Source organism: Schistocerca americana, chromosome 6 (assembly GCF_021461395.2).
Source record: "Schistocerca americana isolate TAMUIC-IGC-003095 chromosome 6, iqSchAmer2.1, whole genome shotgun sequence".
NCBI lineage: Eukaryota > Metazoa > Arthropoda > Insecta > Orthoptera > Acrididae > Schistocerca > Schistocerca americana.
Window position 1 is genome coordinate 313,524,925 of NC_060124.1, and position 22,320 is coordinate 313,547,244.

Genomic DNA, 22,320 nt, shown 5'->3' on the forward strand with positions numbered 1-22,320 from the left:
CCGATTTTTAAGAAAGGTGATAAAACATGTTCATCTAGTTATAGACCAATATGCATTACTCCAATTTTTTCTAAAATTATTGAACCTACTATGTATTCCCAACTTTGTTCCTATCTTGAACAATGTAACCTAGTATGTAATGAGCAGTTTGGTTTTAGAAAAGGCAGGTCAACTATGGATGCCATGGACATACTCGTTAAAAAAAGTGCTGGAGGTATTTGAAGCAACTGGATATGCTCAGACTACCTTTCGCGATCTCAGCAAGGCTTTTGATTGTGTTGATGATGGGGTACTGATAGAGAAACTGTTTTATTATGGAATAAGAGGTGTTCGCACTAAAATGTTCAAATCATTTCTTAATGACCGGCCACAAATTGTATGTATAGGTAACGATAAGTCTAGTGTAGTTATACTTAGATATGGTGTGCCACAAGGCTCAATTTTAGGCCCTTTGCTATTTGCATTAATTATCAACGATTTACCACCTTTTATCAACTCTCAAACTATATTGTATGCAGATGACACTACCTTTTTAACAGTAGTTCTGATTTCAATGAACTGCACAGTTTAACTGAACATACAATATCTCAGGCCTATATTTAGTTTAGAGCCAATGGCTTTTGTTTAAATGAAGGTAAGGCACAACTAATAGTTTTTTAGTCTTTGTAATTTACCATGTACAGACAACTCAGATAGTATTAAGTTTTTTGGTTTAAACATGGACAGTAAACTCTCACGGAATCCACACATTAAATACTTAAGTGCTAGGCTTTCTATAGTAATTTATTTGCTGGGGAAATTAAAGAGCTGTGTCCCAGATGATTATGTTAGATCAGCATATTTTGCGTTTTTTCAGAGTATCATTTCATACGGAATTCTTTTCTGGGGGAACAGCAGCCATGTCCAGGATATTCTTCTGCTCCAAAAAGTGGATTACTACAGGTTCAAAGAAGTGGGATCATGCAAGCCACTATTTGTAAAATTAGGTTGTCTTACAGTTGTTAATCTGTATATATATACCATGTTCTAATTTACATAAAAAATAATTTATCTAGCCAGCTCTTAATTGAAGACAATCATTGTTATAATACCAGAAATAGCAAGAAAATAGATGTGGCATTCTATAGATTGTCAAAATCATTAGATAGTTATAAAGTATTAGGCTTAAAAATGTATAATAAGTTACCTTTAGAAATAAGTAATATACTTTAAATTTATTCAAACGCAAGTTGTATAACAGGTTAGGTGGTTTACCTTTTTATTCGGTTACTGAATTTTTTGAATGCAGTTCTATGGGAAATTGCAGTATGTAGCATGAATGAGGAGATACCTGTGGATATATTAAGAAAGTCTATCCAGCACAACTTAGTGTATAAACTTATAAATACAGTCCTTTACTTATTAATATTGACTTTGTCTATTCCTGTAAAGTTCAATGACAATAAAATTTATAGTATTTTTATTGTTATTATAAATACTGCTTGATGTATCTGTATGTATATATTTTTGCAAGTAAGTAAATATCATTCATAGTGTCTCAGAACAGTGTGTACATAACAGAGAGCAATTCACATACAAAGTCATGAAAGCCTCGAAGAAGGAAGAAAAGACAGCCTTACTGTACATTACACGCAATGGACAGTAGATGAACCATTATACAAATTTATGGATACCCACAAGACAAAATATTACGATGGACAATGTATGTACAATGATGCAGTAGATCCAGTTAGGAAGGAGGAGCTACAAGGGGCTTTCAAAGTCATGAAGAACAGTAAAGCTACCGGAATAGATAGAAAACTGATGAACTAATTAAATATGGAGGCTTAACAGTAAATAAAATATTTCCTTGATAATGATAGATGGATGTTGTGGAATTGCACGATCCCAGACCGTTGACATACAGCAGAAGCATTCTCTATCTTCAAGAAAAGGAAATGCAATGACCGTAAAAACTATTGTGAGATGTCTGCTGTACACAGGCTGTTTCTGCAACAATATACACATTGAACTTAGAATCACCCTAAATCTTGGAGAGAGAGAAATTAGTAAATTGACGCATTTTGCATATTTTAATTCAATAATGTCATATAGAATAACGTTCCAGGTTATCTCATTTTTAAGAAAAATGCCTTCATTGGTCAAAAAGGTACTGTAAGAGTAATATGTGTTACTCACACACAATCATCTTGTAGACATCTGTTTGAGGAGTTGGGCATTTTGACTACCGCTTCACAGTATATTTATTCCTTCATGAAGTTTGTAAATAATCCACTACAGTACAAAATAAACAATGACATACACAAGTACAATATCAGAAGATTAAATAATATTCATTACATCACATTAGGTTAACACTGCTGCAACCAAAATTTTTGATCACTTACACATTGATATACACTCCTGGAAATGGAAAAAAGAACACATTGACACTGGTGTGTCAGACTCACCATACTTGCTCCGGACACTGCGAGAGGGCTGTACAAGCAATGATCACACGCACGGCACAGCGGACACACCAGGAACCGCGGTGTTGGCCGTCGAATGGCGCTAGCTGCGCAGCATTTGTGCACCGCCGCCGTCAGTGTCAGCCAGTTTGCTGTGGCATACGGAGCTCCATTGCAGTCTTTAACACTGGTAGCACGCAGCGACAGCGTGGACGTGAACCGTATGTGCAGTTGACAGACTTTGAGCGAGGGCGTATAGTGGGCATGCGGGAGGCCGGGTGGACGTACCGCCGAATTGCTCAACACGTGGGGCGTGAGGTCTCCACAGTACATCGATGTTGTCGCCAGTGGTCGGCGGAAGGTGCACGTGCCCGTCGACCTGGGACCGGACCGCAGCGACGCACGGATGCACGCCAAGACCGTAGGATCCTACGCAGTGCCGTAGGGGACCGCACCGCCACTTCCCAGCAAATTAGGGACACTGTTGCTCCTGGGGTATCGGCGAGGACCATTCGCAACCGTCTCCATGAAGCTGGGCTACGGTCCCGCACACCGTTAGGCCGTCTTCCGCTCACGCCCCAACATCGTGCAGCCCGTCTCCAGTGGTGTCGCGACAGGCGTGAATGGAGGGACGAATGGAGACGTGTCGTCTTCAGCGATGAGAGTCGCTTCTGCCTTGGTGCCAATGATGGTCGTATGCGTGTTTGGCGCCGTGCAGGTGAGCGCCACAATCAGGACTGCATACGACCGAGGCACACAGGGCCAACACCCGGCATCATGGTGTGGGGAGCGATCTCCTACACTGGCCGTACACCACTGGTGATCGTCGAGGGGACACTGAATAGTGCACGGTACATCCAAACCGTCATCGAACCCATCGTTCTACCATTCCTAGACCGGCAAGGGAACTTGCTGTTCCAACAGGACAATGCACGTCCGCATGTATCCTGTGCCACCCAACGTGCTCTAGAAGGTGTACGTCAACTACCCTGGCCAGCAAGATCTCCGGATCTGTCCCCCATTGAGCATGTTTGGGACTGGATGAAGCGTCGTCTCACGCGGTCTGCACGTCCAGCACGAACGCTGGTCCAATTGAGGCGCCAGGTGGAAATGGCATGGCAAGCCGTTCCACAGGACTACATCCAGCATCTCTACGATCGTCTCCATGGGAGAATAGCAGCCTGCATTGCTGCGAAAGGTGGATATACACTGTACTAGTGCCGACATTGTGCATGCTCTGTTGCCTGTGTCTATGTGCCTGTGGTTCTGTCAGTGTGATCATGTGATGTATCTGACCCCAGGAATGAGTCAATAAAGTTTCCCCTTCCTGGGACAATGAATTCACGGTGTTCTTATTTCAATTTCCAGAAGTGTATAATGTCTCACAGATAGCGAATTAAAAGTTTGGAAACAAACTGAAAAAAATTCTTTTTGACAACTCCTTCTATTCCGTAAAAGAATTTCTATTATTGTTATGTGTAGAATGTGATGGGTAAGAATTTGAATAATAAAACATGTAGATGCTTAGCATGTAGCCATAGTTTCATATTAATTTTTGTTGTGTGTATGTGAAATGACTTGTTCCAGATCATTGGAATTTATCGTACAAAGGATCCATGGATGATGAAACTAGCCGACCTTTTCAGATAAAAATGTTATTTCATGAAATTGTTTTTATCAACTTACGTTCTTATTTATAAGCGATAACTCTATTCTGTTACTGTATAAGCTACACAATTTTTACCTCAGATATCGCTTTTCGAAAAACATTAAACGGAAAAGATATCCGAGTCACAGTTTGGTTGTGATCCATATCGTTGTGGAACATCTGCAACTTGCGATGAAAAAAAGAGCAAAATAATAAAATAAAGATTAAAAACATGCAATAGGATGAAAACACCGTTATAGCATGTTTGAGAGCGGCGAAAATACACTCCTGGAAATTGAAATAAGAACACCGTGAATTCATTGTCCCAGGAAGGGGAAACTTTATTGACACGTTCCTGGGGTCAGATACATCACATGATCACACTGACAGAACCACAGGCACATAGACACAGGCAACAGAGCATGCACAATGTCGGCACTAGTACAGTGTATATCCACCTTTCGCAGCAATGCAGGCTGCTATTCTCCCATGGAGACGATCGTAGAGATGCTGGATGTAGTCCTGTGGAACGGCTTGCCATGCCATTTCCATCTGGCGCCTCAGTTGGACCAGCGTTCGTGCTGGACGTGCAGACCGCGTGAGACGACGCTTCATCCAGTCCCAAACATGCTCAATGGGGGACAGATCCGGAGATCTTGCTGGCCAGGGTAGTTGACTTACACCTTCTAGAGCACGTTGGGTGGCACGGGATACATGCGGACCTGCATTGTCCTGTTCGAACAGCAAGTTCCCTTGCCAGTCTAGGAATGGTAGAACGATGGGTTCGATGACGGTTTGGATGTACCGTGCACTATTCAGCGTCCCATCGACGATCACCAGTGGTGTACGGCCAGTGTAGGAGATCGCTCCCCACACCATGATGCCGGGTGTTGGCCCTGTGTGCCTCGGTCGTATGCAGTCCTGATTGTGGCGCTCACCTGCACGGCGCCAAACACGCATACGACCATCATTGGCACCAAGGCAGAAGCGACTCTCATCGCTGAAGACGACACGTCTCCATTCGTCCCTCCATTCACGCCTGTCGCGACACCACTGGAGGCGGGCTGCACGATGTTGGGGCGTGAGCGGAAGACGGCCTAACGGTGTGCGGGACCGTAGCCCAGCTTCATGGAGACGGTTGCGAATGGTCCTCGCCGATACCCCAGGAGCAACAGTGTCCCTAATTTGCTGGGAAGTGGCGGTGCGGTCCCCTACGGCACTGCGTAGGATCCTACGGTCTTGGCGTGCATCCGTGCGTCGCTGCGGTCCGGTCCCAGGTCGACGGGCACGTGCACCTTCCGCCGACCACTGGCGACAACATCGATGTACTGTGGAGACCTCACGCCCCACGTGTTGAGCAATTCGGCGGTACGTCCACCCGGCCTCCCGCATGCCCACTATACGCCCTCGCTCAAAGTCCGTCAACTGCACATACGGTTCACGTCCACGCTGTCGCGGCATGCTACCAGTGTTAAAGACTGCGATGGAGCTCCGTATGCCACGGCAAACTGGCTGACACTGACGGCGGCGGTGCACAAATGCTGCGCAGCTAGCGCCATTCGACGGCCAACACCGCGGTTCCTGGTGTGTCCGCTGTGCCGTGCGTGTGATCATTGCTTGTACAGCCCTCTCGCAGTGTCCGGAGCAAGTATGGTGGGTCTGACACACCGGTGTCAATGTGTTCTTTTTTCCATTTCCAGGAGTGTAGGTTATCTTCTGATGTTAGCAGATGAAGACACAGTTCTCTCACCCTCCCTCACCCCCACCATTGTCCCCGTTAAAACTCTTGCGGAGGAATCTTGACGGTGACTTGAAGGTTCGCGCGTGTGATTGTTAACTTTTGAAATTTACTGTGGAATGTTTGGATGCTGCATGACGGCTAGTGTGGACTGGGTTAGTTCTAATGGATGCTGTTCTAAGCACTCAGAAAGAACGCTTATGAATTCCCTCTTTTTTGGACTGGAGGATAATTCTTGGGTGGTTCTTCAGCTTTATTTTATATCATTACTTCGATATAATTGGAGCTGAAATATCGCTTTTTTAATTTTTTCTTAGGTGTTGATATCAGCAAAGATTCTTGCAATTTTTAATGTTTATGTTTGATATAAAGATAACGGTTTTATTGTCTGGCTGGTCAGATTTCATTTTATTTTACTCATGCTTTGTAGCACAAAAAAGATGTATAATTTTGATCGAATACTTTGTCATCTATGAAATTTTCATAGTATAAGGTTGGTTGCATTTCTCGCGCGTAAGTTTCGCGCTCATATTGACGAAGAGTGTGGGTTGTTTGTAAACTGATGAATTAATAACGGCTGTAATTTGGTATTGAGGTGAAATTTACAGCTAGAAGATGAGAAATGTGACTCAACCCTCACTGATTTGCCAGCGACAGACCGGTTTAAGTAAGTATAGTTTTTGAATCAGTTTTACGAAATAACGTGTGATGTTGTGTGATTGTAAACAAAGAACTTGTCGAGAGCGTTTTAGGTGTAGTAAATGTGCCATTATAAATCGTCACTCTTGTCTAAATGCTGATGAATATTTGTTACCTCATATTAACAAGTAGTTGTCGCTCTGTGTTTTCTTATTGCGACTTCCGTAGAGGTGGAGAATTATTTCAGTTACCGCGAAAAACTGGTTGTTATGATATAATATGAAGGGCTGTGTATTTACATTCAGTGGTTTACATTCTTTAAAGATGGATGTAGCCCACATAAACACTGTTTTTAGGCACGAATCTTCAGCCATTGCTTGTAACATGAGGAACTGTCTCTGTCTCCAGTACTAGTAGTAATCGTGTATGTTCATGAATTTGCTGTGAAGATGTTTTATTCATCGATTCCAGCACAATTAGTTGACATCTACTGATATATCACTAGACTCATTTATTTATCTATTCATCCAGGAATTACCTCACTGTGATAATAGTGTTTGTCAACATAATAAAAAGAAAATTAGAGCTCAAAATATACTTGTACATAGAATGTTTGGGAGTGTTTTTATAACGATAGGGTAGGGGGTTGGCTGTGTCCTTAGTGAAGGAACCATCAGGGCATTTGTCTCTAATGATCTAGGAGAACTGCAGAAAACCTAAATCTGGATGAGTGGACAGGGAAATTCCATCCTCCCGAGTATGAGCCCATTGTCTTAACAACTGCAGCTAGTCCCTATTGTATTATGTTGTTTGATTTACACACAATTTGCATTATATAACTTATATAAAGTAATTTTTGCACTGCATACCTGCACACATTTGGGACATCTGCTGGTGAATTGTGGATCATGAACATCCTGCTATACCCCTTGGACTCCCTTCAGTTGGTCTGGAAAACTGCCTTCAGGCCTTTAAACACTCAACTATGCCCTGTACATATCTACATGTCCTCCTTCCATTACATTTGAAAAACTGAAATCATGATGGGTCTGTGACTGTGTTCAGGAGAATAACAAAACATCACTGTTGTGCACTGTAGATCTTGCCACATTACTTTCTTGAAGTTTTAAATTGTGATCATGTATTGTAATGTGACGGGGTGTTGTAGTTGCCCCTTTTGCTATATATCACTACTCTGAGCTTTCTAAATACTCTTTAATTGTGTAGTATGCACTACTTATGAAGAGTGGTTTAGCTATCACTCTAAACACATTTATTTTAATAATCTTTTTCATCTCCTTGGAAATTCATTATACAGTTTTATGCCCTGATAGGAAGTGTTTTGAGTTTTCTGTTTGCTTGTCATAAGTATATGAGTGTCCAAACTGGTTCTTGTTGCATGGTTATTTGTAGAACTGTTAGTGAAATAGCCTATGTAGTAATGTCCCTGATTTTCATAATAAATTGGAAGATATAACCTACTCCCTTTGTGCAATTTGTTTCAGTAGTTTTTGATACAATGAGCCGGACTATTGCTTGTAGTTATTTCTCTTATGGTTCTTTTCTTCAGTTTAAAAATTGTGTCCGTGTTCTGTGCCTTTGATCCCCACAAAAGAATCCCATAGCTAATAATTGGGTGTACTTAGGAATAGGATGTCGCCACAGATTGGCTGTTACAAACTGATGAAAGAATCCTAAGAACGTAACATTCTGATGACATTCTTTGTGCCACTATTTTTGTGTGGATCATTCCGTGTTAACTGACAGTCAGTATTCATCTCTAAAAGCTTGGTGTTTCTGACATAAGATTTATCATCTATGCTTAATATGACAGCATTGTTCTCCTTATTTATACTGAAGCATACACTGTTTGTTTTCTTTATGTTCAGTGTTCATTTATTACATACTGCTGAATCATAAATATCCTTGAGCAATTTATTTGCTTTCTTGGGTCAACAGAAATGTCAGATTCCACCCGTCTGCTTTGACCTGTGACGTAATGATTTTTTGGTGTTTGACATCACTATGGCAAGGTGTTTTTAATTTGATTGTGGTTATAGATGTCATGTTGTTGTATTTTATGGTACCTTCAGGTGGTGAATGTGGACGTGCTGAGTTTAACGTTTGGTATTGGGTTCATTCGAGTTTTGGTTGTCATTGTGCTAACATGGTTTTTGTTTTCAGGTTGCTGGTGGGGAATGTGGGTTGTGGAAATGTTTTCAGTAAATTACTAGGGTTTTTCTTGTTTACGTGTTTGGCATTTTTCTTAGGTCTGATTAGTTTGTTGTTATGGGGGAAAGAAGTGTAATTTTGGAACTTCCTGGCAGATTAAAACTGTGTGCCGGACCGAGACTCGAACATGGGACCTTTGCCTTTTGCAGGCAAGTGCTCTGCCAATTGAGCTACCCAATCACGACTCACAGCCCGTGCCCACAGCTTCAATTCTGCCAGTACCTGATCTCCTGTCTCCTTGCCCACAAAAGGTATAGGTCCAGAGTTCGAATCTCGGTTCAGCACACAGTTTTAATCTGCCAGAAAGTTTCTTATCAGCGCAGACTCTGCTGCAGAGTGAAAATCTCATTCTGGAAACATCCCTCAGGCTGTGGCTAAGCCATGTCTCTGCAATATCCTTTCTTCCAGGAGTGCTAGTTCTGCAGCTTTCGCAGAAGAGCTTCTGTGAAGTTTGGAAGGTAGGGGATGAGGTACTGGCAGAATTGAAGCTGTGGGTACAGGTCTTGAGTCGTACTTGGGTAGCTCAGTGGGTTGAGCACTTGCCCTGGAAAGGCAAAGGTCCTGAGTTTGAGTCTCGGTCCGGCACACAGTTTTAATCTGCCAGGTAGTTTCATATCAGCGCACACTCTGCTGCAGAGTGACAAGTGTAATTTTCTTAATTTCTTTTTTGTTAGATATGGATTTGACAGTGAAGTTCATGAGTGTATCATCATGTTCTGAGATGGGTGGCGATATGATCTCTCTCGCACAGTTTCTGCAGATGTTCGGTTTTATTGCTGAATATGTTAGATGTCATGTTTGTGGCAACAACATGAGGTTGACAAGAGTTCTGGCAGCTCGGGCCAGGGACATGTATATATGGTGTTGTCGGTGCTTGTGCATGCGTGCGGTGGCCAACCTAGGTTGTATTGCCGGAGGCTTTTGTTGGTACATAATTTTTTGTTTTGGTTTTATTCTATAGTAATTGTAATGTTTTGTGTATTGTATATTTATGGCAGGTCGATTATGTTTTGGTTGATGAAGTGAACATGGAATATTTGGGTTTTTGAGTGGTTCGGGTCCTTGTTATAGGTGTTGGTCTTTTGTTATTGATAGCTGCGATTGAGGTGTGTTGATTTTTGGTATCGGCAGCTGCAGTTGAGGTGTATAGGTGAAGGGAAGTGTCAGATTCCTGTGGTTTTGTAGGTGTTGCGGAATGCTGTAAATAAATGTTTTTGTATTATTTGTTTTGGGATGGTGTGGTGTTCCCTTATATTTAGCTTGTCCCTGCCTTAAACCCCCAATTTTTTGCGGTTGTCCCATTAGTTTTATTCTATTTTTGGAGTGAGACGTTATTGTGTCATTTTAATGTTTGTTTGTGTTTGTTGGCGTGTGTATGTAGTGACATTATTGTCGGCATTCTGTGTGTGCTGGAAGCACCACGTACTGTTGGCATCATGGGTCAAAGCAGATGGTTGGAAATGGACACTTCTGTAGTGCCGCTTTCTCTAATGGGAATCCTAGTGTTTTATCAGTGACTGTGAGGTTGCTGGCATTAACAAAGAGAACATTTTCTCCTGGTCTAAAAAAATCATTGATAAATATTATGAATAGAATACACTATCCCAGGAAACAACTGTGTTTGTTTCTTGTCTGACAATAGTTTTACACACACACACACACACACACAAACTATCTCTACCTCTTGCGCCCTGTTTTCCAGGTAAGGTTGGAAAATTTATGTGCTATTTCTCTTCACCTAGTGTTTCTAGCTAATTTAGTACTATTTCATGGTGAACAATGGCAGAAGCCTTGACACGTCTAAGATTATGCTTGTAAAAGTCATGCATTTCAATAGCTTCAAGAACCACTTTTGTGAGCTCTATAATGGTCGATATTGTACTTCTCCCACTTCAGAAACCAAACTGTGCTTGGTTAAGAAAGTTGTATTTATCTGTGTAACTCATTTATGTGCTTTCGTGATTTATTCAGATATATTCAAGAACGCGGACCGTAATGAAATGGACCTGTAGTTTTGTTTCCCTCCACATGACCTTTATGTAGTTGAGGCACAACTAGTGCACGCTGTAGGTATTCTTGAAAAGTATCAGCACCAAAGGACTCGTGGGTCGACAGAAGCGTCCGATGCCATGCGTCGTCTTTGACCCGTGACGTAAGGGTGTTGTCGTGTGTGACGTCATGACGGCACGGAGTTTGGTTTGTGTGTGTGGCGTGTTTGCAGATGTCGTGTTGTGGTTTGTTGTGCTCTCTGGTGGTATGTTCATGGTTTTCGTTTGTGTGGTGTAATGGACTCAGTTTGCTTTTGCTCATTATCCAGAATTGTTCGAGTGTCGGCTGTGTTTCTAGTGGAATTCGTTTCAGTGAGTTAACGATATTGTGCGAAGGTTAATTTAGTGTTGTTCGCTGTACATCATGTGGTAATTTTAGTAAAATTAATCGGTTGTTGTTGTTGTTGTTCAGGAATGGATATGATGCATAAAATTAAGAGTGCGCAGGTCAAGGGAAGTGTTTGATCCCAATGTGTGGCTGTGTATGTTGATATTGGTATCGGGAGCTATATAGGTCAAGGGAAGTGTTTGATCCTAATTTATGGGATCGGGAGCTGCTGTTGAGCTATATAGTTCAAGGGAAGTGTCCGATTCCAGATGATATTGTGTTTAGTGGTATTTGGGGAGTTTGTGATGTTTTTTTTTCGTTGTTTTGTGTGGTTTTGTATGGCGGTGGGTGTCTAAATTTGTTTATATTTAGTTTGCCCCCACCCAAAAGCACCCCATTTCCCGTTAGAGTCATTGGACTTTTTGTGGAAAGTGTGTGTGTTTGTTTTTCGATGTATTTTCGTCCTCATAATGTGTATGTACCGACTTTATACGCGCCATATTGGAATCGTGGTTTATGGTCTTTCCGCCATATCTGTGATGTCATGGGTCAAAGCAGACGGGCGGGATCGGACGCTTCCGTATTTCCGGACTCGTTTATTATATTTGTTAATGGAGCTTGTATGCTGTTTATACGTGTCTTAAGAGGAGATACTGGAACCTTGTCTCTGCCTGCTGACTTCTTATTTTTTAATTGGTGTATTGCTTTCCTGACTCCAAGCTCTGTTGTGGGAAACAACATTATGCTTACTATGTAAGTCATTGTGGGTACTATATGTGTTTTAGAAAGATTTTCTTGTGACTTCTCTGCAGTAGCCTACCAGAGAAACAGTTATTTACAAAATTTGCCAATTCCTGAGGATTTTTGATTGTACTACCTTCAGTTTTTATTTGTATGTTATACTTTTGTCTGCCTTTTCTAGTTTGACGTATTCTGACCTCCTGAACTGCTTTGATTTTATTTTCTGCATTATATTCTGATTTTTTTGCAGCAAGCAAGTTTCCTGGGGTAGTGTATTCTTGTATATCTTTTTTGTACCTGTGATAGTAACCTTGAGACTGTGGAGTAGTGTAAATTAGCACTTTTGTAAAGAACTGAGAAATTTAAATACTGATATTAGCTTAAGCGAACTGTTTAGTTGTAACCCAGTATTTATCAGTTATCCATCTCTCTTCCATAGCTGCTGTGTTGTAGTGGCGACTTTTGAAAATATGTCCTCAAAAGTTAATAAACAATATTCTGAATTTAGAGAACTTGTCATTTTTGTTGTTTTGTGTATATTTTTCATTCCAGGTTTGATTTGCCAATACCCTAGGAAAGTTTGTACTTTACATTCTGAGAAGATTCTTTTTGCAGGCCTGCAGTTTTGTGGGGTTTTGTAAGCCTGTCTTTAACTTTATTATTTGATAACAATAACCAGAGACTTTAGTTATCAATATGTGTTCTCCTACATTATTTACAACAATCTGCCAATGCTGGGGTAACTTTTCGATTCCATAACTCTAGAAATCAGATGTTTTGAGGCGAAGAGCTTGTTAAGCCATGATTGGAGTGCATTTTCATTCGGAAGGGAAGTTCCTTGAAGGTTGTTTGATAGTGTGTGGAAAGTGCAAAAATTCGAGGGTGCAACATCAGATGAATAAGGGACTGCAGAATGACTGCCCAACCGTACTCTTGTATAATGTTTTTTGTTAGTTTAGCAGAATGTGGGCGAGCATTATCATGAAGTAGCTTCACTTCACACAGTCTTCCTTGTCATTGCTCTTGGATTGCATTTGCAAAATGTCACAGTTCAGTGTTGTTCATGAGCCAATTTCTGACAAGCAAGCGAAGATGCACATATGGCCACTGACTGATCCGGGTGAAGGGAAAGTACCTTACCTTGTTGCTCGTAAGTTATTGGCTGGTTGAAAGTCTTGCGTTTTACCATCTGGTGTTTACAGAACCACTTGTGCTGTGCCTCAGTCCATGAAGGACATGGCCGCACAGACTTGTGACCTCAAATTCAGTACTGTTATAAAGTCACCCAATCTTCTTCTCCTCCAGCTGTGCAACAGACCACCAAATCTTCACCTCTGATGGTGAAATCTCCTGGTACACAACTGGCAGGCTGAAAAGGACAGTAGGAATACTCTCGCAAAGACTTCTTACGTCCCTGCAACTAACAAACATTTGAGGCTTCATCTGCCAATCACAAAGGCTCCAAGAAATCAAGCAAAGACAAATGATCTTCTCCTTCACAGACTTGGAGAGCCTCTTCAATGGTCTCGCTATGTTATACCCTCACCTGGCTGACCTCAATTTTGCCGGTGTACACCTTTAACAGTTTTTCATCCCTAGAATCCACAGGCTGACCCAGAGAGACTGCTATCGCCTCTGCAGATCTCATGCAACAGGATCCTCCAGCCTATGTGCCCTGTAGCAGTGATTCTTTGAAGGCTCGCACACGGCAACTGCTGAGGTGAAACCCTTTCATTTTTTCCCTCCTTCCCTTTCCCCGTTGTGACTCCAATGGAACATCTGCAGCATTAGATTCAACAAGGAGGAATTACAAATATGGTATTGCAGTGCCTGTTTTACTCTGATTATGATGAAAAGTTCCTTTGGACGTGCATGCTTGACCAAAGGAACAGGCACTTTTGTGACTAGAGCCATTATAAAATACATTAAATGAATCATCATCTGTAGAATGAAATGACGACAATGAAAATCTGTGCCGGACCAATGCTCGAACCCGGATTTCCTGTTTATCACGAGCAGCCTTACCATTTGTCTATCTGTGCATGACTCACAGCCAGACCCAAACTTCCCTATGTCGTCAACCACATGTTTACATGCAGGATAAGCGGGAAATCCAGGTTTGAGTCCCGGTCCGGCACAGATTTTCATTCCTCCAGAGGCCTTGCCGTTCATTGGTGTGTTTGTGCTTGGCTACCATGGGGCCCCAACATTTGCAGCATCTTTTCCCTTCTGTGCTGCATTTCAATTCTCTAGTTGTTCTTTTTCCCATCTCTTGGGGAACATGTCTGGGCCGTTTTTGGAAATTTGTTCTACATTTTCGGTAATCAGTATCAGAATACTCTTCACTGGTTTTTGTTTCTTTTTCTTTCTTCGTTCACCTTCTCCTGCCCTTCCTTCACTTCAGATTTGAGGTTCCTTTTTTCTTCTTCCTCCCTGTGTCCTCCTGAAGGCTGGCCCATGTGTCTGATGCATAAAAGGTGACTGGGTAAAGCGTAATTCCCAGTCTCAGGTCAACAGGTGGGGTTTGCATGTACCCCTGGTACAGGACAGGCACAGGGAGGGGTGATTGCCTGAGCTGCTACTTTCCCAAATTGCTGATTGGTTCCTCTGTTAGGTGTTCAGGAGGGTGTGACGTGGGGTGCGAACAATCACCTATGGCGAGTGAGCCCCCCTCTGACGCCCCCCCCACCCTGCCCCCCTCTCCCTCCTAGTTGGAAGGAGCACACCATCAGAGATGCTGGCAGTCATGGAATTTTCTTGCAATGAGCCAATCAACATCTTCTCAGTCAACGTCTACGAAACACAAACGGAAAGAATCTCCCGATTCAAAGACCCTCCCAGATGAATCATGGTTCCTTGTGGTTTCATGTACTGAAGATTGTCAGTCTTTTGCAACTGTAAATCAATTTCTTATCCAGAAAGGTGTTGATGCAATTGCTGGTCCTGTGAAATCCTGCTTTTGTTTATGCAATGGCACATTGCTTTTGGAAATTACTTCTGATTCTCGACCACAACATCTGATTGCCACATCCCTTCTATATGTCTACTCTGTTTGTGTCGAGGCCCATAGGACTCTGAATTGTTCCCGCGGTGTTATGTATGCTAGGCTGCTCGATGGTCTGACCAAGGCAGAAATAAACATATCTCGTTGATGAAGGTGTCATTGCAATCCATTGGGTGATGAAAAAGGTAGATGTCTCCTTAGTGCCCACACACACTCTTTTTTTCACTTTTGATAGAGTGATGCTTCAGTCCAAGGTCAAAGCAGGCATTGAAGTTATCACAGCCTGACCATACATTCCGAACCCATTGCGTTGCTACCTGTGTCTTTGGTTCAGCCACATTTGAATGTTTTGTTGAAACATGGCCAGTTGTGTTACTTGCAGTAGGGATGCTCACAAGGACGATTGCCTGCGTCCTTCTACCACATGCATTAATTGCAGTGGCAACCATGGTGCCTCATTCCTATGATATTCTGTTTATCTCAATGAACAGGACATCCAGGGGACACCGGTGAAGGGAAAGTACCTTATCCTGTCGCTCGCAAGTTGTTGCCTAGTCGAAAGCATTGGGTTATACCATTTGCCACTTAACAATACCGTTCGTGCTACACCTTGCTCCATGAAGGATGTGGCCACACAGACTTGTGACTTCAAATTCAGTACTACAGTTATCAAATCTCTCAATGTCATGGTAGTATCCCCATCTCCTCCTCCAGCTGTGCAACAAGCCTTCAAGTCCTTGCCTCCAGCGGCGAAATCATCTGCTGCACAACTGACAGGCAGAAAGGTCAGGAGGAATGCATCGTTGAAGACATTTTATGCTCCTCCGGCCAATAAACATCTGAATCTTTCTCTGCAACCAGAAAGGCTCCAAGAAGTCAAACAGTGGCAGCTGGTCTTCTCCTTCGCTGCCTCAGAGGTACTCTTGGATGGTGTCACCACGTGATATCCTCGCTCGACTGACAACCATGTTGCTGGTGCACATCGCCAATCATTTTTTCTGCCCTCGACTCCGCAGATCAAAGAGAGAGGCTGCTGATGCCTCTCTAGATCTCATGGAGTAGGATCTTCCAGTCCTGCACCCTGTAGTAGTGAGTATTTGAAGGCTGGCACTCGGCAGTCGCCGAGGTGACACCTCTACTTGTTTTCCCTCCTCCCCTTTCCTCAATATGATTCTCCCTGAATGTAATGTTCATGGCCTTTGATTGAACAAATAGGATTAACAGCGGTTCTTAGAACCTCAGCAGCCACTTGCTCTCTGCCTGCAGTAAACAAAATTGTGTCCTTACGGCTGCTTTTAGCTCTTGCATTTCTTCCTGGTCCGTTTTGACCCCCCCCCCCCCCCCCCTCCCCTGAGGACGGCATTCCATCTCATGGGAGAGTCGTGCTGCTCAAACGGGATGACGTTCATAGTCAACCCATCTCCCAAACTACCCGTCTTCAAGCTGTTGCCTACCCGTCATCAAGCTGTTGCAAGTCGCCTGTTACTTCCTCACTTCATCTTTTCGCTTTGTATTGTGTACACCCCTCCATCATTCGATGTCACTAGGACAGACTTCCTAGGAGCACCCTAGTTCCTTTCAGACTCCACGCACACACCTGTTTCCATTTGGACCTATCCTTCTGCACTGCCCAGCCTGCCCATTGTCTTGAGTGGTCTGTTCTCTCTAACACAAACTGGAGCGACCATTTCCCATGTCTATCAATTTCCTGACTCCTACCCCACTTACATGCAAACTGCCAAATGGCAGCATACTAAAGCCGATTCGAGGCTTTACTCCTCCCTGATGACCAGGGAGAATATCTTACAAATGTTACCCTTACCACTGCAGAACGTTCCATTCCACGCACTTCCTCTTTACCATGCTGTGGCCCAGTCCCTTGGCGGTGCAATTCACATGCAGAGATGTGCTTTCCACCTTCTCAAACATAATCGTATGATGGCAAACTGCATTCATTATAAACACTTGTGTGCTGAGTGTTGTTGTATTCTTCGGGCTAGCAAAAAAGCTAGCTGAATTTAATTCTTTAGTCCTTTAATAGTTACACTCTCTCTTCCGTTGTGTGGGCCTACCTCCGACAGCTCTCTGGTACCAAGGTCTATTCCCCAATTTCTTTCCTGATAGTGGAGTCACAGTGGACCCTCTTGTTATCTCCAACACCTTGGGCTGATATTTTGCAGAGATTTCGAGCTACTTCCACTACCACACTGCCTTCCTCCTTTGGAAATGAACGAAGGAGGCTAGGGCGATACTCTTCTATTCTAAGAATTGTGAGTGCTACTATGCCATCTTTACTATGAGGGAACTAGGTCATACTCTCAGTTCATCCTGATCCTTTGCCCCGATGTCCACATTCAGATGTTGCAGCACCTTTCTCTTGCAAGCAAGCACTTTCTGCTTCATATTTACAACTGCATCTGGGAAGAGGGCGCTTTTCCCAGACACTGGCATGAAGCCACTGTAATACCCATACGTAAGCTCAGTAAGGACAAACATCTTCCTTCCATGTTGTTTATAGGGCGGGCAACCACAGCCAAACTTTAACATTTTTTCAAAGAAAATTCCGCACTGGCTGTATGAATGATTTTTATTAAATCTGCGACTGGTTTTGCACTACTTATCAGTGCATCCTCGGCCAATATACGCTATTTATAACATACACTCCTGGAAATTGAAATAAGAACACCGTGAATTCATTGTCCCAGGAAGGGGAAACTTTATTGACACATTCCTGGGGTCAGATACATCACATGATCACACTGACAGAACCACAGGCACATAGACACAGGCAACAGAGCATGCACAATGTCGGCACTAGTACAGTGTATATCCACCTTTCGCAGCAATGCAGGCTGCTATTCTCCCATGGAGACGATCGTAGAGATGCTGGATGTAGTCCTGTGGAACGGCTTGCCATGCCATTTCCATCTGGCGCCTCAGTTGGACCAGCGTTCGTGCTGGACGTGCAGACCGCGTGAGACGACGCTTCATCCAGTCCCAAACATGCTCAATGGGGGACAGATCCGGAGATCTTGCTGGCCAGGGTAGTTGACTTACACCTTCTAGAGCACGTTGGGTGGCACGGGATACATGCGGACGTGCATTGTCCTGTTCGAACAGCAAGTTCCCTTGCCAGTCTAGGAATGGTAGAACGATGGGTTCGATGACGGTTTGGATGTACCGTGCACTATTCAGCGTCCCATCGACGATCACCAGTGGTGTACGGCCAGTGTAGGAGATCGCTCCCCACATCATGATGCCAGGTGTTGGCTCTGTGTGCCTCGGTCGTATGCAGTCCTGATTGTGGCGCTCACCTGCACGGCGCCAAACACGCATACGACCATCATTGGCACCAAGGCAGAAGCGACTCTCATCGCTGAAGACGACACGTCTCCATTCGTCCCTCCATTCACACCTGTCGCGACACCACTGGAGGCGGGCTGCACGATGTTGGGGCGTGAGCGGAAGACGGCCTAACGGTGTGCGGGACCGTAGCCCAGCTTCATGGAGACGGTTGCGAATGGTCCTCGCCGATACCCCAGGAGCAACAGTGTCCCTAATTTGCTGGGAAGTGGCGGTGCGGTCCCCTACGGCACTGCGTAGGATCCTACGGTCTTGGCGTGCATCCGTGCATCGCTGCGGTCCGGTCCCAGGTCGACGGGCACGTGCACCTTCCGCCGACCACTGGCGACAACATCGATGTACTGTGGAGACCTCACGCCCCGCGTGTCGAGCAATTCGGCGGTACGTCCACCCGGCCTCCCGCATGCCCACTATACGCCCTCGCTCAAAGTCCGTCAACTGCACATACGGTTCACGTCCACGCTGTCGCGGCATGCTACCAGTGTTAAAGACTGCGATGGAGCTCCGTATGCCACGGCAAACTGGCTGACACTGACGGCGGCGGTGCACAAATGCTGCGCAGCTAGCGCCATTCGCCGCCCAACACCGCGGTTCCTGGTGTGTCCGCTGTGCCGTGCGTGTGATCATTGCTTGTACAGCCCTCTCGCAGTGTCCGGAGCAAGTATGGTGGGTCTGACACACCGGTGTCAATGTGTTCTTTTTTCCATTTCCAGGAGTGTAGTAACATTGGCTACAGGGCAATGTTCAACATTACTATGTTATAATTAGCGTATATTGCCTGAGGATGCACCGACAAGTGGTGCAAAACCGCTCACAGATTTAATAAAATTCATTCATACAGCCAGTGCGGAATCTTCCTTCCAGTTACCACCCCATTTCTCTCACCAGCTGTATTTGCGACATGATGGAGTGTATGATTCATGCACGGCTGGTATGGTGACTCAAGCCATGCAATTTACTAACCAGTGCACAGTGTGGATTTTGAGCACTCCATTCTGCAGTTGACCATCTCCTCACATTGTCCACCCATGTCATGAGTGGTTTTCTACGGAAATCCCAGACTGGCCATGTTTTTCAAGTTGGGGAAAGCAAGTCCGCCATTTCCTGATGGAATGCCCTTTTTAAACTTATGTTCTTTTGTGTGTTTGCCATCGAAGTTATTGGTGCCGTCTGAGTTATCGACTTTTTTAGCAAATGATGTGCGGGCTGTTGATCGGATTTACATTTTATCCATTGTAGCAATATGGTGAAGGACATTTAAGTTTAGTTCAGGACCACTGTTTCTCTGTGGCATATTTGATAGACATTTCTCCACGTCACTGTTTTTAGCTGTCTTCTCTTCTGTTGATTGGGATTAACGTGTAGTTATTTTCTAACTCCTCTCTTTATCTTCATGTTCTATAGTTTTGACAAGGATGCGTATGACGCTAGTTGTATTTGCGCTCTAATACTAAACAAAAAGAGATTTTCATTGTCGTCATTCCGTTCCGCAGCTGATAGTTGTCCTTATTCACAATTGTGAATTCATGTAATGTATTTAATAACGGCTGTCGTTGCCGCACATGCATACATGTCCAAAAGAAGTTTCCATCGTAATCAGGATAGCGCAGGCGCACTGCAATATTGTTTTTTTTTCTGCCAGTACCAGACAAGCAACTGTGGACTACAGCTTATGACCTGTAAGGGAATGTTCATAATGGATTTACAAGTATGAGTTGCAGACGCATGGTTGACTACATGTAAATTTTTATCTGGCCATGAGTTGTGCACGAATAGCCAAATGGTAAGGCTACCGCTCGTGATAAGTGGGAAATCGAGTGTCGCCCCGGCACAGATTTTCATTGTTGTCATTCCATTCTACAGATGATAGTTGTCATTCGCAAGTGTGAATTCATTGAATGTATTGGAGTAATAATGGCTGCTCTTGGCTTCACAGCATCCACTTGTTTTCTGCCTCCTGGAAACAAAATTGCATCCTCACGACTGCTTTGATCTTTCACAGTTCTTTCTGCTCTGCATTGACCTTCTCCCCCAAGGACGGCATTCCATCTCATGCGGAAGTCATGCTGCTCATCCAGGATGACGTTTATAGTTAAACCATCTCACTGAACACCGCTGCAAGCTGTTACAGTGTGCATTTTTCTTTCTCACTTCACCTTTTCTGTTTGTAATGTCTACATCCCTCCATCATTAAGTGTCACCAGGGCAGACTTCCTCCAGCTTATTGGTCAGCTCCCTTCCCCTTTTTGCTGCCCGGTGACTTTAATGCACACCATCCTCTTTGGGGCTCTTCAAGAACCTGTCTGAGAGGTTGGCTGACCTTCTCAATCAACTCAACCTCGTCTGCCTTAACACTGGAGCACCCACGTTCCTTTCAGACTCCACGCACACCTATTCCCATTTTGATCTCTCATTCTGCACTGCTCAGCTTGCCCGACATCTTGAGTGGCCCGCTGTCTCTAACGTGTGCGCGACCATTTCCTGTGTGCTGTCTATTTGTGGACTCCAACCCCACCTACATGTAAACCCAATTGGCAGCTTTCTAAGGCCGACTGGAGGCTTTACTGCTCCCTGGCGACCTTTGATGAACAATATTCCCCCCAATTGTGCCAACCAGGCAGAAAGCCTTACAGACACTAGCCTTATTGCTGCATAATGTTCCATTCCTTGCACTTCACCTTTGCCGCACTATGTCCCGCTCCTTGGTGGACTGAGCCCTGCTGCGACACAATTTGTGGAGCGTTGTCCTCTTTGCTATTGCTATTAACCCTATTACACCCTGTCTCCTGCTGTGGCTCTCTGGTTCCCTTTTTATTGACGACTTTTCGATCATTGACGGACTTGTGTCCGTGTCGGCATCTTCAGCGATGTCTCAATCATCTTTACTCATGGAGCAACTACAATGGCTTTTGCTTTCCCATTGACGAAACCATTTGTATGAATTTCTGGTGATGCAATGGGTTTCTTTCACTGTATTTACATCTTGAGCCTTTGCTCTTCCGTTCACTGAAACTACGAATTTCCTGGGGCTCGTGCTTGATAGAAGACTTTCCTGGTCCTCCCACATGCCTTACATGGCCACCTGCTGCACCCAGTCCCTCAGTGTCCTGTGTGTCCTAAGTGGTACTTCCTGGGGAGCGGATCAGACCGCCCTCCTGTGTTTGTACCGCTCCCTTGTCCATTCAAAACTAGACTATGGGTGTTTTATTTATGCATCTGCATGTCCATCCTTCTTATGCCATCTAAATACAATCGACCATTGTGGAATCCTTTTGGCCACTGGTACCTTTTGCACTAGTTCAGTTGAAAGTTTCTATCCTTTGACTGCCAGTATGGGATGTGTCCCTCTTCCCTGTCACCTCCAGGAATTTGCTTTCAGCTATTGCTCCAGTGCACTACCTGCCACTTCCCCAATGCTTGTGAAGCTTCACCTTGGATTCGTGCAGTGGCCTGTGTTCACCTTGGATTCTGTTTGCTTCCTAAGGAAATTACTCCAGGTTTGAAATATTGCTGTAAGTTTCTCGATCTTCACACTGAACGTAATGTAGCGATAGTACCTTTGTGTACACTGATGGCTCTCGAACTGACCGTTGTTAGGTGTGCCTTCATCATTGGCACCAACGATTTTCGGTATCTGCTTCTGGAACACTGCTCAGTATTTACAGCAGAGCTTTTTGCTCTGTATCAGGTCATCCAGTACATCCAGCAACACAGGCTTTTCAATTGTGTCACCTGCTCCGATTCTCACAGTGCCCTTTGGAGCCTCTTTGTGGTGTACACAGTCCATCCCTTAGTGGTGGTGTTACTTCGGCACCACTACTGGTCTTCCCTTCACGAGAACAAGCTCCCCAGAATGAAACCTCTCCCAGTGGCTTGGTTGAACTGCTCTCAGCCCTCTCACCACGAGCGGATCATTTTAGCCAGGTTGCATAATGGGCTGTCTTGTTTTAGCCACCGCCATTTGTTAAGTGGTGGTTCTAACCACTTACATTCTAATTTATGTTTGCCACCTGAGTTATTGGCCCCATTAGCGAATGACATGCAGGCTGTCGATTGCGTTTTGCTTTTTATCCATCATAGCAATTGGGGAATGGACCTTTCTCCAAGAGGAAGTCCTGGTTCTTAGCTCTCT

At 44.1% G+C, this 22,320-nt stretch overlaps 1 protein-coding gene across 1 annotated transcript in view; it reads left to right on the plus strand.

Moving 5' to 3' along the window:
* The first annotated feature begins 6,344 nt into the window (after window positions 1-6,344).
* LOC124619303 (protein lethal(2)denticleless) overlaps window positions 6,345-22,320 on the plus strand; it is a 62,730-nt gene continuing 46,754 nt past the window's right edge. Inside the window, exon 1 of the mRNA XM_047145597.1 lies at window positions 6,345-6,500. Within this exon, the coding sequence (XP_047001553.1) occupies window positions 6,449-6,500 (52 nt within the window). The 5' untranslated portion in view covers window positions 6,345-6,448. The remainder of the gene's footprint in view (window positions 6,501-22,320) is intronic.